General features: G+C 42.6%; 1 protein-coding gene across 3 annotated transcripts in view; it reads right to left on the reverse strand.

Annotated features, from left to right (window-relative positions):
• Nucleotides 1-12,770: 12,770 nt before the first annotated feature.
• SUGT1 (SGT1 homolog, MIS12 kinetochore complex assembly cochaperone) overlaps nt 12,771-19,365 on the reverse strand; it is a 43,204-nt gene continuing 36,609 nt past the window's right edge. For all 3 annotated transcript variants that reach the window (XM_019500506.2, XM_014608391.3, XM_014608392.3), the window contains 3 exons: nt 16,443-16,533; nt 14,360-14,541; nt 12,771-13,311 (listed from right to left, as the gene is read on the reverse strand). In XM_019500506.2, the coding sequence (XP_019356051.1) occupies nt 13,210-13,311; nt 14,360-14,541; nt 16,443-16,533 (375 nt within the window). In that variant the 3' untranslated portion in view covers nt 12,771-13,209. The remainder of the gene's footprint in view (nt 13,312-14,359; nt 14,542-16,442; nt 16,534-19,365) is intronic.

A 19,365-nucleotide genomic window follows, 5' to 3' on the forward strand; every position in this document is an offset into this window, starting at 1 on the left:
GCTAATGTTGAAGCAGATACTATGCAAATATTGGGATTGATCCTACAAAGTACAAAGATCCTCCCTAATGAAGGTACTGGAAGCCAAGACACTTGTAGGATGGCTCTTATTATAGGTTTCTACCTTTAAAGGATACAGGGCTAGATTCTGCAATCCTTGCACTGGGTAGCAAGTACTCTTTCAACAGTCCCACTAAAATTATGGGACCACCCACAGAATAAAGGGTGCTTCACTTCCCCACTCCATGAATGAATGGCGCAAGTTTGCTATATTCTTTGTTGGGATGTTGTGGAGTTGCAAACATTCTGAGGTATTGCCAGGTTGCCAGTGGTGCTAATACTACCCACCAGGGACAGAGGAAGAGAGAAAAAAATTGACATAGATGGATTACAGAAATAAGACAAAGCAGTATATCAAAACAGCAGTGTTAAACCAAGAGGGTGGGATGAGTGCAGAACTTTGCTCAGACTAATCAGATTCTCACTTCTTCATATTCACCATCTCCCTTAAAGTGAAAAACCTTTCTTCTTTAATAAATTACAAAGATGTAATTGAAGATGTTGGCATGGGATTTTATAGCCTGTTTGATTTGAGGTTGATTTTTAAGTCAACCTCGATCACCGTGTGGTCAAGCACAGCAGTTGGATGCTAAGGCACTTAGATGATGTCTGGATTTTTTCCCCTAATTTTTTAATACAGATTAAACAAAAGTTTGTTTTCTGCAATTTTTCATATGCAGTAGGCCTTAGCAGTTGCCTACAAATGTACGTTCAAAAACTGTAAGCAGAAGGAAAGCAGCAATGCTTTAGAAGCGGGGAGGAAAAGCAAGAAGAGGGCACATGTAAATGGACCACATTCCACTATCAGTCCTTTGTTCATCTAACTTGTTCAGTGCAAGAGAGCATGAAGCTGAATCTAGGAGGTAATGAGAATATCGGAAATCTTTTTAATCTCTAATGGGCATGAATATCCAGTTCAAAATATTTAATCATCTTTAATTGTGAAGGGGTTTGTATTATTTTTGCCCCAGTGCAAATATGCACCTACACAGTAGGTTCACCACATTCTCTTAGGATGCTTAAAAAACACCGACACATACATAACTCAAGTCTGCAGTATTTTGTGGCATGTACAAGAGAAATAAAATGCTTGGGTGCATGTTTTAACTTGTAAGGTCACTGAGGCAGGGGTGCATGAATGGAGTAACTAACAGAGAACCAAGTTGTCCCAATTAAAATGCCACACCCCCAAAAATATAACCCCACCCCCAAACAGTGGCAAATTTAGCATTGGGCAAATAAATTTCCTCTTGCTTTCAAACAGTGCAGGTGAGCTTTGGTTAGTATGTGACCTCTTCCCAAGTTAACCAATTGCATTGATTCACCAGCACCTCTCAACTTTGTGCCTTTTCAGGCCAGCCTGCTCCATTCACTCCTCTGATGATTACAGCAAACAGACATCACTTCTCATTGTGAATTTTGAGGCACAGTTGCGTTCTGCCTTTTTTGCTCAAACACTGCAGGAACATAGATTTTGGAAGCCTGCTCATATTGTCATCCTTAATGGCTCTGAGGTTGTAGAGGGGAAGGCAAGAGAGAAGTCTACAGTGCACCTTTTTTGTTGTTGCTCACACACCTAAACACAACATTAAAAATACTTAGCCCAAGGTCCATCTGGCTAACCATGACAGCACAATATAACTTCTTATTGTGGGAGTGGCAAGAGAGCATAGGAGACAGACACACAGCAGGTCTTGAAATTGCTGAATTTCCCAAATTTCCCTATATCTTGCATTTATAGAGAGTTTATTTCAATATGCTAATAAACATATTCTGATTAGTTTTATTCAAATGGAAAAACCTGTAAAGTTTCACTGAAACTTCTAGAACTAGACTGAACCAGTTTTCTTACAGACTTGCAAGGTGTCTAGTTGGCAAGCATGTCCTTATGAAAGCAACAATCCTAGAAGGGAGGATTGCTTATCTTCTTCCTTTACCCAATGCTGCTTGCTGCTGCTCTATGTTCTTTTAGCCTTAGTTTATGGTCTTGGCTGATAAGGCTGCTTTGTTTTTATAACTTGTCTAAGAAACTTAATACAGCTATATCCAGTATATACTACATACACATCAACACATTCTGCTACATTAATCACTACTACTAACATTTTAAGCCAAAGATATAATATAGTATTTTCAGATTATCTATTTTAAAGCTTTCTTTTATAAAGGCTCCTTTCAGGTCTTGTGCTCTACTTAATTTGATCTCATTACTGGTTTAACTGGATAGATTGATCACTTCCTTTGCTTTATTGGCCAGGCTGGTTTGTAAGGTCTGCAAAGGGTTCATTCTGCAATCACTCAGAAACAGGCTTTGTGGCCTATTGCTTTAGCTACACTTCTCAGCTTGTCCTAGGTCCCTTGAAACTGGCTGGCAGCAGGAGCATCTATACAGGTGCTCCAGCTCAAGGTGGGGGGCATTTTAATTAGAAACGCTCGAAGCATCACAGGTATCCAGTGTCCTGTGCTCCAAAATAGCAGCAGAGGTGCTTGAACTAAAGCTTGTCAGACTAGCTTTAGTTCAACCACCCGTCACTTCTTTGAAGTGCGGGGATGCTAAATACACGTGCCAAGGAGGCTGCTAGAGTGCGTTAATTAGCACACTCCAGCTGACTTGATTAATCGAGAAACAGTTCAACAGCCACAACAGATCACAGGATACATGTGTGGAATGACTAGCCAAGGCACATTTTCACAGCCAATTTCCATGTGCCCTGGTTTAATCAAAGTGATGCACTTTGGTTAACCTGGCCTCTACTTAGGCGATGCAAATTTGAAACTTCATTTTAAGGGCCCAAGTTCTTGGTACAATGGGGATAAAGTACTGCATAAAAGCTGGGCATTTTTAACCTAACTGCCTTAAATCACTCGTATAACAAATCTCTCTCCCCCTATTGAAAAAAAGCTAATCAATTCACTGTAAAAAGAACTTCATTAATGCCGAATTAAGGGCGTCTTAGGCTCTTGAGTGTCTCAAACTTCTGGAAACCACGACCATAAAAGCGTTAAAGGTTCATGCCAACACAACCTTCAACTCTGCCCACTGGAGCTAACAGCCACACAGAACTATCTGCAAGCACTCTAGCTGTGTTCACTATGATAGGTACAGTGATTGTGAACTGCTGGATGTTACTTCACCACAAAACATTACCTTCTGGCAACCTTAACTCCACATTAACCCAAGTGCTTTATTTAACTAATGGGTATAAGAATAATTATGGAGAAAGAAGCCACCTGCTCCTAGCGGGTAAGCCACTCTCCTGGGAGTCAAGGTAACTTAAACCCTGGGTCTCCCACACCCACAGACTATTTGTCCGTAATTGCAATGGACAGTTATTCCCCCAGGCTGCTTGCATCAGTGCTAACTCAGGTAAGAGCAGGTCTGCTGTCCAAAAGAGAGACAAACCTACACATACTACAAGGCCAACAACTAAGCCTGGTTGAGAGACTGAGACCACTGGATTACCTAAAAAACTGTTATCTCCAGCTATAACATGGCATCATTTTCTAGACAGCCGAGTTCAGATGCAATACCCTAATACTGTCTCAGATTTCAAAAAAAGCAAACTACACTTTCTCATTCTACAAAAAAAGCCTGGTTACCTATATATACACACACCTTTCTAAAGGCCACCTGTCATATAGCCTATAAAGAGCATGTCTACTATTATGATGCAGCCGGAGTTGCCATGGTCATCTCATATTCTCACTGAGCAGCAAAACCAATTTATGTAAAAATTCTTTACCTGTACTCAGGGATGTGTGCAAGTAATCTCTTTTAGTTGATCTACAATCATACCTCATAGAATTGAGATGGGCAAGGAGAACTACAGCTACAAGTTCTACCCATAGGCTAAACCATTATATTTGCATTACACATGCCTCAAGGTATTAATGCATGGTTTTTGCCCCCAGCTAAGTAAGCAAATTTAATCCTAAAGCAGTGAAGTGGTAGTTAGTTAATGCAGAGAGCCTCTTACGGCCTCCTCTCTCTACTTTCATTTAGCAAAAGCCTACAGAGAGGGTTTTTAGTTGGACAAAAATTGAAATATTATTTAAGCACTTGGAAAGAACACCTAGAACACATCAGCAATTACTTTGTCCTAGTAGTGCTTCACAAAAATTTGCTAAGTTTACACAAGATGTCATAAATAGAAAAGACAAAAGAAGAAAAGAATTCAAGGAAAAATGAAGGTTCAGATATACGTTCCACACCAGAACAAGAGCGACCATCAGTTTTCATGAAATATGGAGAAAGAAACCACCTGCTCCTAGTGGGTAGGAAATTCACCTGAGTGTCAAGATAACTTAAACCTGGGTCCCCCACACCTACAGTGCCCTCATTGCTGGGATACTGGCTGTTCTTAGGTTATTCTTTGACTTGCATCATCAAAAAAATCCCAATAAAAGTACAGGTTTTGACAGACACATTTTCCAAAGAGACAGAGGGAAAAAAAAACGAACTTTGAACAAGAACTTCTCATTTCCAACCAGTCAGCCTCCCCATCTCTAGGGAAAGATAGGGAAAGCAGGTTACAGTCCTAAAGATTATCAAATACAGATTCTGGAAGACTAAGAGGCAGAAAGCAACCGTCTTCTCTAGGATCCCGTTTCTGCTCAGCCTGGTAAAAGTCACTTGAGTGGTATGCCAAGAACAGGTTAGTTTTACCTGTGCCAGCCATGGAAGCCAGCTTCAGGTCATATCTACATTTTCCAAATTCAAAGTTCTTCCCACAGGCTCAAATTTGACTCTCCCCAGGAACTATGACTGAGGCCATGTCTACATTAGAAAGGACAAGTTGCAGTGTTGTAATTCCAATAAATACTATAACATTCTGGGTACAGAAAACTCATTTTTTCTAGCGAAGGAAAACAGCGTTATTATAGTTCCAGTTAGCAAATGACTCACAGAAAGGCAGTATGGTACTCTTGCAACTTATTTCATCAAAATTCTTATTATACCTGTTAGTGAAATGTGTTCATCTCTTCTAAACCTGGCAGTGCAGGGAAACAAATGTTATTGTTTAAAGAATGAATACAGATGGCAAATGAAGTGAATCATAGGGTGGAAGGGACTTCACAGGGTCATCTAGTCCAACCCTCTGCTCAAAGCAGGACCATCCCCAAATAGATCATTCCAACCAGGGCTTTGCCAAACAAGGCCTTAAAAACCTCCAAGGATGGAGATTCCACAACCTCTCTAGGTAACCTGCTCCACCCTCCTAGTGAGAGTTTTTCTTAAGATTGTGTCACAACCCAAAGTTGTGGTTTTTATTTGTGTCTGCTTCGGCACCGCTAAATTATTGTTCCCGCCCAAATCGTAGCTTTCTTTGCACGATAGAGTTCTCTGCTGCAGGAGAGAATTCTGGTGCAATGGGGGATTTCCCGCCAATTTGCAGCTTCTTTGCATGGTGCATTTCTTTTGCATCTCAGAGATGTACGGTGCAAAGGAGTTCCCACCATTTGTATTTAGATTCGCGCCACATTATTGGCCGGTTCTAAATGTAGGCACACGTGGCAGCTAGCTATTGGCTTGCTAGCCGTACAAAAGGCTTGGGTAGCTTCTGCCCAAGTCAGAGAGAGAGGAAAACTGGAGGACTTTACGAGCCCCAGGAGGAGGAGACTTCACGCTGTGTGAAGATCTCTAAGCTATGTGGACCCTTGCGGACCCGACGCGCCTCTCTTAAGCAGGCAATAGAGGCTTAATAACCGAACCCACAGAGCTTTAACAACTCCGGAGGGGGAACGAACCGCCTCTAGCCTCTCCCCATCGCCGAGCGCAATCCTAGACGTATCCCTTTCCTGTAAACCCAATTTTCGAACCCACGGAGTCTTAAACAACTCCGGGGCCTAGGAACCGGATGGACCACAGAGCTTCGACAACTCCGTGGGAAAGAATTGCCAAACCCGGAGCCTAAACAACTCCGTGGGAAAGAATTTGTCGTAGTCCTCCAACGAGGATTTAAGCGAAGCTGCACCTGGAAAGCTGTCCAGCCTACACCACTACCATCTTTGGGTGTAAGTGAATAATCTTTTGATCAACCACTACGCGTTTGTGACTAATTCTAGCTCGCCACTGGTTTTCTCCGACCCCGCGTGCCCGGGCTGCTGGCCACAGCCCGCGTGCGCAAAGACGGGCCGCGGATCGCCCCCCCCCCAACTCGCACTTGGCAGCGGGATCGGGGCCCAGCCCGCACAGATTGAACCTAAACATCCCTTGCTGTAACTTGAGACCATTGCTACTTGTTCTGTCACCTGTCACTACTGAGAACAGTCCAGCTCCATCCTCTTTGGAACCATCCTTCAAGTAGTTAAAGGGAGGTTCCTCAAACCTATCAAATCCCACCTCAGTCTTCTCTTCTGCAGACTAAATAAGCCCAGTTCCCAGAGCTTCTCCTCAAACAGGGATCCTGGCTTTCTCTGATAAAAATCAGACAGACAGTAGGGGTGTGCGAAGTGGGCTCTATTCAATTCAGATTTGGCCTGAATCAGGGACAGTGATTCAATTAGTTAATTCGGATCACTGTCCCCGATTCAATTTGGCTGAATCCAAATCTGAAGATTCAATATTGATTTGGAGAATCAGCGATTCAGACATAGACGCAGCTTGAAAAGCTTTTTCTATATACCTTCAAGTAGCAGGCAGCTTGTGAATGCTGCGATGCTGGGGTAGATGGAACATCCCACAAGAGTGCGAGGGGCTCTCCACGTGCTTGGCAGTGAACCTGGAAGTGGACCGGAACTACTTCCGGGTCTGCTGGGGAGCACTCTGCCCCCTCCCCCCCCCCCCCCACACACACACACCTTGGTGATCGGCTGCAGGGGGACCCCAGATGCCCCCCCAGACCCAGGAGGCACCAGTCACCGAGCCAGGGGAGTGCAGGGGGTGGGCCCTGCGTACTCCCTGGCGAACCCGGAAGTGCTTCCGGTCCACTTCCGGGTCTGCTGCCAAGCATGCTGCTCCCCGCACTCCTGTGGGACACTCCATGCGTCCCAGCATCGCAGCATTCACAAGCCCCTGCTACCTAGAGGCATGTAGAAAAAATATTTAAAGCTGTCTCTACACCCGAATCTCTCCAAATCAATTAGGAGGGTTCCAATTCGACTCGGAGAGATCAAAGGGTCCTCTGATTCGATTCGGCCACTGAATCGGACCAAATCTCCACCGAATCCAATCAGGAATCGAAGCTTTGCACAGCACAGCCCGACAGGTTTCATTTTGATCACAGAAAAATGTGGATTTTGGGTTACTTCTTGAACCCGAAAATTAGGGATTTTTTTAAAATCAAAGAAAACCAGGATCCCTGCTCATGTGTCATGTGCCTCAGTCCCAAACTATTTTTGTTGCCCTCCACTCAACTCTCTCCAACTTGTACACATCCTTTCTATTGTGGGAGGCCCAATACTAGACAAATTACTGCAGATATGGCCTCACCAGTGCAGAAGGGGGGGAATAACTATTTCCATCAATCTGCTGGCAGTGCTCATACAGATGCAGAACAGTATGTCATTAGCCTTCTTGGCAACAAGGGCACATTGCTGACTCATATTCAGCTTATTGTCCATTGAAACCCCTAGGTCTTTTCTGCAGAGCTGCTGCTTAGCCAGTCAGCCCCCGGCTAGTACTGGTGCATGGGATTATTTCATCCTAAATGCAGGACTTTGCACTTGTCATTGTTGAACCTCATGGGATTTCTTTTGGCCTAATCCTCCAATTTGTCTAGGTTACTCTGAAAACTAGCCCTCCCCCTCCAGCACATCAACTACACCCTCCAGCTTGGTGTCATCTGCAGGCTTGCTTAGGGTGCAATCCATCCCATTTCCAGATCACTAATGAAAATATTAAACAAAACCAGCCCCAGAACTGACCCGAGGCACTTCACTTGATACCACCTTCCAACTAGACATTGAGCCATTGATTACTATCCACTGAGCCCAACAATCCAACCAGCTTTCTATCCAACTTACAGTCCATTCATCCAACCCATATTTCCTCAGCTTGTTTGCAAGAATGCTGTGGGAGACCATATCAAAAGCCTTGTTAAAGTTAAGGTATATCTATATCACATCCACTGTTTTCCGCACATCCACAGAGCCCGTCATTAGGGGTGCGCGAAATGGGTCATATTCAATTCAGATTCGGCCCGAATCAGGCACAGTAATTCAATTTGTTGATTCGGATCACTGTCCCCAATTCAATTTGGCCAAATCCAAACCTGAAGATTCGATGGTGATTCAGAGAATCAGCTATTCAACCACAGACACAGCTTTAAACATTTTTTCTGCATACCTCAAGGTACCAGGCACAGCTCGTGAACGCTATGATGCTGGGGAAGATGGAACATCGCACAGATGTGCCGGGGGGGAGGGGGCGGACAACACACACAGCGACACACGTGTGCTTGGCCGCAAACCCAGTGGACACTTCTGGGTCCACTGCCAAGTGCCCTGGGAACCCCTCCCCCACACGCCCCCCCACTTCAGCGACCAGCTGTGGGGGGTCCCAGGTGCACCCCCAGACCCAGGAGGCACCAGTCACCAAGCCAGGGTGGAGGTGCTTGTGGTCCACTTCCAGGTGTGCCTCAGAGCGCACTGGGGACCACCACCCTCTTCCCTGCCCCCCATGCTCCCGTGGGACGCTCCATCTGCCCCAGTATCTCAGCATTCACGAGCTGCCTGGTACTTTGAGGTATGTAGAAAAAAAACATTTAAAAGCCATGTCTGTGTCCAAATCATCGAATCTCTCCGAATAGATTCGGACGGTTCCAATTTGATTCAATTTGGAGATTCAGCCACTGAATCAGGCCAAATCTCCACCAAATCGAATCAGCGACCAAAGCTTCGCACAGTGCTACCAGTCATCTAATTATAAAAGGCAATCAAGGTTGATCAGGCATGACTTGCCCTTGGTGAATCCATGATGACTATTCCTGATCACTTTTTTTCTCTTCCAAGTACTTAGAAATGGAAAGTTAGACTCATCCAGATAAAACTGGGTTACAAATCAGACAGCAAACAAGGAAATAGTAAGATTGCATTGGCATCCCTTCCACGAAGGGTCCGAGGCTGCTTCCAATTGGCTCCAGTTTCCAACCTGTGCCTCTGGATTCCCCAGATAATTCTGAACAACCAGACAGCAGCTGCTGCCAGACCTGGGTGTACCAGCTCCCTTCAGATAGGTTTCCTTCTGAATGGTGGGTGTATGTGAAAAGCATTTTAAAAACCAAAGGTTTACCCTCAAGTCCAAGCTGTCACAGCTGCCCCAAATTCTTTGCCCTGTAGAAGTTTTCTATGTAAAGCAGCATTTTCAGAGGAAACATTTTTCCATAGAAATCAGATATTCTTTTCATAAAGTTTTGTTTAGTCAGAAATCCATCTTCCATTTCAAACTGTCAAGACTTTTGATTAGCCATAGCAGTTTCACCAATTATTTTCATACCCGTAAATTATGGGATGTGGTCACTAGAGATCTCCCCATTTACGCTACCAAATTTTCAAGACCAATCACAGAAAGAGACTCCAAGCAGTGGTTTGCTTGTTGGCAGTACTACTGGCATCAGTTGTCAGCACATGGTTTTTCAAGTGCAGAAGCCATCTAGAGGCACTGAGGAAGCAAGGAAAAGCCACTCTTAGCAGCAAAAGTAAGCAACTTGTGAGGGCTTAGGATTCTGGAGCAGTCAAACCACCATAATATTCCAAGGAAAGCTTCCAGATGCAGTCGCTTCTAAATAGGATAATTCCTCATCTGCTCTAATGGCATCCCAATGCATTGGACTTGCCCAAGAACTCTGAAGAGTTGTTGGAGTGTTTTGGAGACATATCTCATTTCATGTCATTGAGACATGACCTATTTTATAGAAAGCAAGGGAATATTCTGATATGCTTCTGTGGAAAAGCAATCAAATTTACTTGTTCCTTTTAACCATGGCCATCAATATATAATTTCAATGCTACCTTCGCAAGAAACAAGGCTTAGGGGGAAAGGTTTTAAATGAAAGCAAAGATTTAACTTCAATGGATGCAGGAAGGCAACTTAATGAACAAGTTTATGTCCTATGTGGGCATTTAAATATATAATTATCTTTACTACTATCATGTTCAATATTTATTTTTAAGTACTCAAGCAGTAGCTCTGTCCAAGTGAAAAAAAAACAATGGCACTGCAGTGACGGAGAAGTCTAATTTAAGCCAGTCTGCTCTTCTTACATTTTCCATTGAAGCAATGGATGGTGCTTTTGGGAAATGGATAAATAGTGTCTCAGTTTCAAGACAACTCTGAATGAAACAGCATGATGTCTTCCCTACTTTTTTCTGAACAACTGTAGCAAAACACTTGTCATCTCTCAGGAGAAGTATTTACAATTAAGGCATGTGGGGCGAGGTGGGCACGCTGGAGGGATGGGACAGAATCCAGCTAGATCTAGACAAATTACCGAGGTGGGTGGATGAGAACAGGATGGAATTTAATGAAGACAAGTACAAGGTGCTGCATCTAGGGAGAAGGAACCAGCAACGCACCTAGAGGCTGGGGAACCACCCTTCTTGTCAACACAGTGGCAGAAAGGGATCTTGGAGTCATTGTTGACTCCAGGATGTACATGAGCTGCCAGTGCAAGGAAGCGGTCAGTAAGGCTAACCGCACCTTGTCATGTATCTACAAATGCATCACAAGCAGGTCCAGGGAGGTGATCCTTCACCTCTATGTGGCATTGGTCAGGTCACAGTTGGCCACTCGCATGGTCAAGGGGCAGTGGGGCAGGCCCTACGAAGAGAGGCTAAAGGGCCTGAACCTATTCAGCCTCCACAACAGAAGGCTGAGAAGGGATCTGGTGGCAGTTTACAAACTCACCAGGGGGGACCAGCAGGAATTGGAGGAGGCTCTGTTCCCCCAGGCACCACCCGGGGTTACTAGAACTAACAGCCACAAATTGTTAGAGAGAAGGTTCAGGCTGCACATCAGAAGACATTACTTTACAGTTAGGGCTGCCAGGCTCTGGAATTGGCTCCCAAGCGAGGTGGTACTCTCTCCTACCTTGGGGGTCTTCAAGAGGAGGCTGGACAGATATTTGGCTGGGGTGATATGACCCCAGCACCCATTCCTGCCCGGGGCAGGGGGTCGGACCTGATGATCTGTTTAGGTCCCTTCCGACCCTAAGTACTATGATGTGACAGAATTAAAAACCACCTGGGTCAAGGATATCCAAGGATTTTGATACTGAATGGGGTTTCTTTGTCTATGCCCTCCCCACTTCCCCTCCCAAAGATTAACAGCTAGACACTGGTTGACAAGAATAACCATATCAAGCAATGGCTTCTTGAGTAAGGACTTACGAATTGCTTCATTGAGAAGCAAGTTTCTTCTGATGTTCATACAACAGTTATAAATGTTAAAGCTGAACAGATAAGCAAAATAAAACTGAGCTATACTGAAGTACATATAATTGGATATAAAACTGTTTTGTGTTCACTTCTAAAAAGTAAGCATATTTACGCATTCCAAGTAGTAAAGAAATGATATTTATAACAAGATGGCTTAGTAAAAGGAAGAAGAGTCAGCTGAAATTCAAGAGGGTGGGGTCACATTGTTTAAACTTTTGCAAATGTCCTGGTAATATGTACAGGGAACAGACATATTCCACCATTACAGACTGCACACAATAAATCTTTGCAAAAATCTTCAGTTATGTAATTCAGGACCCATTTCATCAAATGCCATTGATCTTAACGTATTACCTGAAGCAGATCCAACTTGTAATAGCAAAATCAAATATAGCAAGAACTGTTAATAGAAGCACTCATTTAACAACTAAACTTAAAGAAAATTATAAGCTTGACTGTTTGGAAGGTTGCTAGAGGCTAAATGGTAACAATAGCATTGATTAGACTTAAGCAAAACCCAATTCCACATTGAGCCACTTGCTCATAGTCTGTCATTTCAGACTGGCAGAACAAAAACAACTGCAAGTTATTTCTACATCAAGAAAGTAGGATTTAATCTAATTTTACTCTATAAACACTTTCATCTCAGGCTCTTGCAGATAGAAACCAAGACAATTTGTAGCTGTCAGTACACAAAAAGGAAGCTAATGAAGTGAAATTATTTGGACTTCAATATTCCTAAACTAGAAGGGGAAGAGGTGTCAGCAATTCCCCCTTCCCCCTGCTTATATTAAGGTCCAAGCTTATACACCATGAAAGCTTATCAGCACCATTCCATGCAAGAATGAACCAGCAGCATGATGTACTTTTTTCCTTTTTCTTAAGAGGTATCGCTGCCATCGGATCAAATAAGAAAGCAGAATTTGATCTTGTCTCAATGTGTCAACATAACGTGCAGTCAGTAGTAATGACCCCTTGATAATGGAGATTTAACACATGTGTATTCTACAGTGAAGAGGTAATTAACCATAAACTGACCTCTCTCTATATCCTGTGTTGCTGCAGTTGCACCTAGAGAAGGATAACAGCAGGGAATCCTAAAAAATCGTCAAATTCTCCTGCCTTATGATTCCTTATCTGCCCCAAGAATGACAACCTCACTCTTCTTTCAGCAGAGTGGAAGGCGTATTCCTAAAAGATTTGTTCCAAATATATAAGTATCTGATGTACTTGGCCATTATTTCTCCAAAATGTGTTCTGATTTTACTATTTTTCTTCCCCAAATCTAAAATCATATAGCTAAAATGAAATGAACCAATTTCTTTACAGAAAAAATATATTTACATTTTTATTCATAAGCCATGTTAAGAGCAAATAATTTTAACATTGTAGTTGAAAAGCATGTTTACCCAAAGTTGCCAGATCTAATAAATTATTTAACAGGAATCCTGGGCTTAAAAATAAGGCAATAATACTAAACAGCCCATTAAAGATCTCCCCATCCTTAGAGAACAGAACCAATAATGCTAGTAGAAAATGTGCATTGTGATTTAAGTCAATCTACTTCCAAAAAACATTTAATGAATAGAAATGATGAAAAATATGCTTCTATTCCTGATTATACCTTTAATACCTGCAGACATTGGAATCTGTAAAGCACGTAAAATGCAAAAGGTGATAAATCTTAATCTTCAAGGGATCGTTCAGTGCTTCAAATCCATACACAATGGTCACTATGTGAGTATAGGCAACATACAGATGTCAAGTCCACAGATTAGAATTTTTTCCATTCCATGTCATCAGGTGGATTTACTTCTACCTTCCTTTTTCCTACATCAGACCAGTTGGTGCTCAGAACGGTGCCTCCGGACTCCATCTGCAATATAAAGTAGCATTTGTTTAGTTAGCTCAAGATACAACAAAAATTTAAGAGAACCTGCAGTTCTGCAGCAACTAAATTTCTGCAGAAGTTCTAAAACACAGTCTAAGTTCTAAAATACAGTCTGAGCAATTAGACTAAAACATCTTGAATTAAATAAGGAATGTGCGCACACAAGTTCTGAAGCAGTTATTTCTGAACTGAAGCCCAACATATTTTATTGGTGGAGAAGGCAGTTGAATGAAAATTCTTAAACAACAAGTGCAGAAGACTTGATCATTTATGCCTGCTAACCCCAAAACTTCTGTTAAAAAAAAAGTGTGACAATTTACACGGAAGAATCAGGCCCTCATTTCGGCCAATCCAACAGACCTTTGTGATTCGTAGGACTAACCGAAAAAGGCAAGCTGCTCTCATTGCCAACAAATGCTCGCAGCAGTGGTCAAGAACAGAACATGGAGATTGCTCTCCATGTCCAAACATAACATGATTTAAAATTTTACAGCAATAAAATTCCTTGGAAGTACAGGAAGAACTCCTTGCCACTGTACCAATATCATTGTACGATTCAGGTCCACTTTCACAAACTTAGGGGCCAACTTTTTAATGTCCAGAAACTTGCATGCAGATTTAAAAAAAAAATCTCGTGATAAAATGTACAAGCTCATAAACGCAAGTTCTAATAGCAATTGCAGGCTAAATGTCACTTTGCCTCTGCAGTTGTTATATATGCCAGCATGGTAAAGATGATCTGATGTATGCAAAGTTGACCCGAGCAGGGTGTGGAGCCCGTGGCAAATCTGCCCATGCGGGGCCCCACCCCCGCTCTGATCCCATCTGCCCTGGACCATCTGCAGTGGCGAGGTGGGGGGGGGCGGCGGCAGCAAGCAGCTGGACGTGAACCTGGCAGTTGTGGCACGGAGTCGCTGTGGCTCCCCAAAGCCCAGGGCGGTCACCCCAATTTGCCACCCCCTAGGGGCAGCCCTAGCTGCATGAATAGTATAAAAAACAAACAAAAATATGTTAGGAGACATTGAGGTCTTACAAAAGATTTGTTCATGGCTCGTTTCACTTCATCGGTACCATCAGAATAGATCTGCTGGAAGAGTTTGTTTAAAGCTGCATCTCCCTCTAATTTTTCATTCTTCTCCTCCTCTTTGATCTCACCCACTAGTTGATCCCAGTTCCTTGTATAATGAGAAGATGATGGATATAGGTGTTTGGAGTCTGGAAACAAGGTGCAATCAGTTGACTATCAATTGGCAATATCTAAAACATGAAATAGTTATCCCCTCCCCAATAGTGAGCAAGTAGCAGCAAGAACCTATAAAGAAAAATGTGGCCAGACAAAATTTGGTGACAGTTTTAAAATTAGAAAATGAAGGGAATAGAGAAAACGGATATTAGTGAAGCCTCAATGAGCCTACCTTAGAAATTTAAACAGCTTGAAAGAGACTCACAATGTATAGATTTAAATAACAGCTAAAGAAACAAAAGATGATATGGCAATGTATTTAGTGTCTATGGATGTATCACAAGGTAAACACCAGTGCTGGGACTTTTTTCTGAAAAACTGAGGACCTGATCCAATGGCCACTGAAGTCAATGGTAGTTTTTCTATTCACTGGGTTTTGTATCAAAGCCTTAAATGATCTCTCCAAGTTACCATGGCTTTGAAATTGAATAAATCCAATGGGAAAGAAAAAAATCTGGAAGTTATGACACTGAGTAAGCCATTTTAGGGGTCAAACTAACTGAGTTATCAATGAATATGGCAGGGAAAAAAATGCCATGTGGGGCTAAATATGCCAGAAGCATCACACGAGTCAGCCAGGTGACAACCAAAAGTTTTGCAAGTCTGAGGCTGCAAAGAGAACACTAATTTTCTGTTAAGTACCTCATAAGACCTGGGAGGCAAACTATAGAGAATGTAGGTGGCCACATTAGGTGACTAGAGAGGTTGATTTACAAGAAAAACTAAGCTACATAGTATGTTAGATAATAATGGAAGCAGGGGAGAGCAAAGCCTACCAGATATGTATATGACAGCTGTGAAAGTGAAAGGCATTTTTAGATGGTACAAGAAAGCAGGAAGAATATATAAGTTTATTACTCCTTCCTGCTTTCTTGTACCATCTAAAAATGCCTTTCACCTTTCATTTTCACAGTTGTCATATATACATATCTGGTATGCTTTGCTCTCCTCTGCTTCCACTGGTATGTTTCGTTGTTTTGTTTTGCTTTTTCAATTGCGCGCACACACGCCCCCCACCATGGCACACACCCTGGAGGAGGCACAGGGGGCACATGCCCCCCAGATGTGTGTGCAGGGTGAGGGTGGGCTGCCACTATGTGCTCTGGGCCCGAGGCTACACCAGGCTCCTCCTGGCAGGGGCTGAGCCGTGGCTGTACTCAGGGCAGGCAGCAGCAGCACTGGGGGAGGCAGCTTCAGCCACCTCAGAAGCACAGCTCCAGCCCAACCCCCTCACCATGAAGAGCCTAGTGCAGCCTCCAGCCCTGAGCACATAGCAGCAGCAGCAGCACCTGCCGCAGCCCGCCCTTGCCCCATGCACAGTTCCTGGGGGCACATGTCCCTCATGCCTCCCCGGGGGTGCATGCAGTGGCAGGAGCCACCCCCACCCCATGTCCCCCAACAAGCCATAGGTCCATCCCGCAGCCCAGCTGTACAGAGCCAGCTCCACTCCCTCCCTCGCCACAGGGGCCTCAATCTGCCCACCTCTTCCCTCCCACCAGACTTACCAGCCAGACGCTGCTCTCCATGCTGTCGGCCTGCACTCCTGGCTACATATATGCATGTGGCATTTAAATCGGCCACATTGGCCAAAAAAGGCCAATTGCTGATAATGTCACAGGCCTTTTATCAGTGCTGATATGATACAGTCCGATGTATCAGTGCACCTCTACGTTCTGCCAATCAGAATCTATTCCTACTACCCAACAATTCATGAAGTTAAATTATCAATTACATCTTCATACATGCAGCGACACACCTATTATTCCCCATATTTCATACGCATAAGATTTTCTTTTTAACTGGGGAAAAAAAAAGAAAAAACAGCAAAATATTTGCTTTTCAATTAAGAGATAAATGAGATCAGAAAACAAACCTGGTGTAAACTGTTTAAACTTAGGAGAATCTCCCTGCCCCTCCAGCTGCTCCCATCTTATGGCCTCTGGCTTCTTCATTTTTATCTCAACCTATAGAACAGAGAAGACATACAATAAAGAATATAACCCATTAATCTAAGAGGCAAGCACATAGTTTTCAGATTAATTTGAAGCTGACCAAGTTGCGGGAAAGACAAGGAACTGGTATTTTAATTTATGATTTTAAAAACATCAAAACCATGCCCCCTGTGCTACAATACCCATCCTACCAAATTAAAAATTTACCCAGCTTCAACAGGATTCCCAATTTACGACTAAATCCGGATGCTGCCCAAGAGCTAACCTACGTAGCCACATAATCTTAATATGCCTATGTTCCACTTTTATTTTCTCATATTTATTAGGTTAGTTGCTCAATTCTTGTTTCAAATCATATTGCAAAGCTTTTAAAGGGTAGTGATTGTTAAGACTGTACTGATGGTCTGCTGCTAGGAAGAGCTTCTTGAAGAAATGTACTCTTTTGTGGTTCCACAGCTAAACAGTAAAAACACTCAATAATCTCCAGCCTGTTGGAGAGAAAATTACCTGGTTATTCATGGTCTTCTTTGGCAATGAACGATGGATAGTGAAAAAACCCACATAAAAGTAACCTAAAGCAGGTATCTAAAGGTACAGGATACCAGGCATTTTTCAAACAGCACCATCTAGTTTTTGTTTGACTTTTAAACCACCACAAGAAGGTATTTTCCAGAGTAATAGGCAGACACGGTTCTTTTGGTAAATCTGATATCTTTTATTAGACCAACTCAAATAGTTGGAAAAATTCTTCTTTCCAAGTTTTCAAGTACAAATACCCTTCATCAGGCTAAGGAAGCATCTTAACTTTTTCCTTTTGGCTACTCAATTACAAAATGCAAAGCAAAAATTAAAAGTCCAGATAAATACAGGCTGCCTAAATATGAAGAACATTTCATTTCAGAACAAGCCTGCACTGTTGAAATGCTACAGGGTTTGCATGATGCTTCATCAACTTAGTCGTGTCTTGCTAAATACTGAGTTCCTCATTTTATCTGAATATCTGAACTGAAAAGAATTCTTAGTTCTACCTAAAGCCACTATAACCTGGGGATCCCTGCAGACCTAAAAACAAAGAGACCTTTGTAAACCTAACCCCAGAGCTCCTAGCAACAAGCTGCTAAACGGGCATCATGCTGTTCTGAAATCTGAACTTCTGTTTTTATCCATTCAAAGTTAGCTGCAGCTAAGCAATCATTTTAAATATTAAAAAAAAAAAAAGTAAATGCCATCAATTGTTGAAATCTCTAGGTTTCCATTTTGAAGTCTGATATACTTACAAATGCTTATGCACTGTAAAATAAGTGAAATATTTACTTATCACCCCTGTAGATCATCAACCTTGCCCATTTCTTATAGGATTTTATACAGATTACTCTTTACAAATAACTTGGAAAAAGTGAAAACAAAAGATTTACCTTTAGTGCTAACTGATGAACATCCCTAAAACAAGCAGGGAAGGATTTCAACACACATTTTTTTAAATATACTCATGCCTCTCACAGGAACAGCTTAACCAAGTCCTTCAACACATGGCCTTAACACAGGTTCCTTCAACACACGGTCTTACTCTCAAATGCAAGTTATCAGTGCTCAGGGGGTGTTGGTTGTATATTATAATACATTATAACCTGCCTGCCATCCAATAACCCCAGGTAACCTCTCTCTATTTTACTAGCTACATTCTATCACCAGGTCATCATTCTCTGCTTCCCCCACCTACCCATATCCCTTTCCCTCTGATCCTCGCTGCCAGGCATTTGCATTTTCACAGACCTGCATTTTACATATTGGCTTTATTCCACCCACCCAAGACAGCACTCAACACACCAGTAGATGCTCCCTAAGCCTGAAAGCTCGTAAATAACATTTTTTCCAGCAAATTAGTTGGTCTAATAAAAGATCATCACATTTACCCAAAGAACTTTGTCTGCGAGTTATCAGTGCTAGAATACACTGTCCATTAAAAAAATCCTACTGCTCTCTCTTTCCACCAAGCCAACACTGAGTTCAGGACATATTTAATTATTTATATTTTATTTTGGAATATCCAACACTGAATATAGCAGCCATTGCAAAACAAACTGAAGTTATTTACTACGGTAGCTGCCTATAATTTTTAAAGTCAATCAAACCTATAGAATATAATAAAAAATATTTTAGTCAATGAATGTCAGCAATCTCATATTAAATGAAGCACTGAGTCTTTAAATGCTGCTTCCTGACCAGGATGTGAACATGAACTGAACTGGTGGGCCCTACAGCTCCTGCTAATGCAGCAACCACCTAGAACAGTGGTCTCCAACCTCTTCATAGTGAAGATCACTTTGATACCCCAGGATCTACCACACCCCCCATGCCTGCTCTGCCTCTACCTGCTACCCAAGTCGCCCAGGTTCTGTCCCCACTCACCCAGCCCAGCTTAGGTGGCAAGGGGCATGGCTCAGCCCAGGCACGTGTCCTGCAGCTCCTGATCGTGGAGCCTCTGACAGACTGAGATTGATGGTCAGAGGCTCCGTGATCGACCAGTCGATTGAGATCAACTGGTTGGTGACCACTGACCTAAAATAACCAAGCTTCATTTTTCAGATGAAAGCTACACGCTGTTGCCCACTTTATGTTTAAAAAATCTGCCTGAAAAAGGTAAAAGAGCCTTTGCTCTATACACTTCTGAAATAAAATTACTCCGGTGCACCAAGCTAATGGTTTAAACAAATATGAATGCAGAACATGAAATCCTTTTGTTTCAGTGTATTCGATTTGAAGCTAAACATAACACTTAGCTGTTTTTCCATAGTCTCACACTGTTTTCTTTTCAAGTACATTTGTCCTTTGATGCTCCAATCA

Source organism: Alligator mississippiensis, chromosome 1 (assembly GCF_030867095.1).
Source record: "Alligator mississippiensis isolate rAllMis1 chromosome 1, rAllMis1, whole genome shotgun sequence".
NCBI lineage: Eukaryota > Metazoa > Chordata > Crocodylia > Alligatoridae > Alligator > Alligator mississippiensis.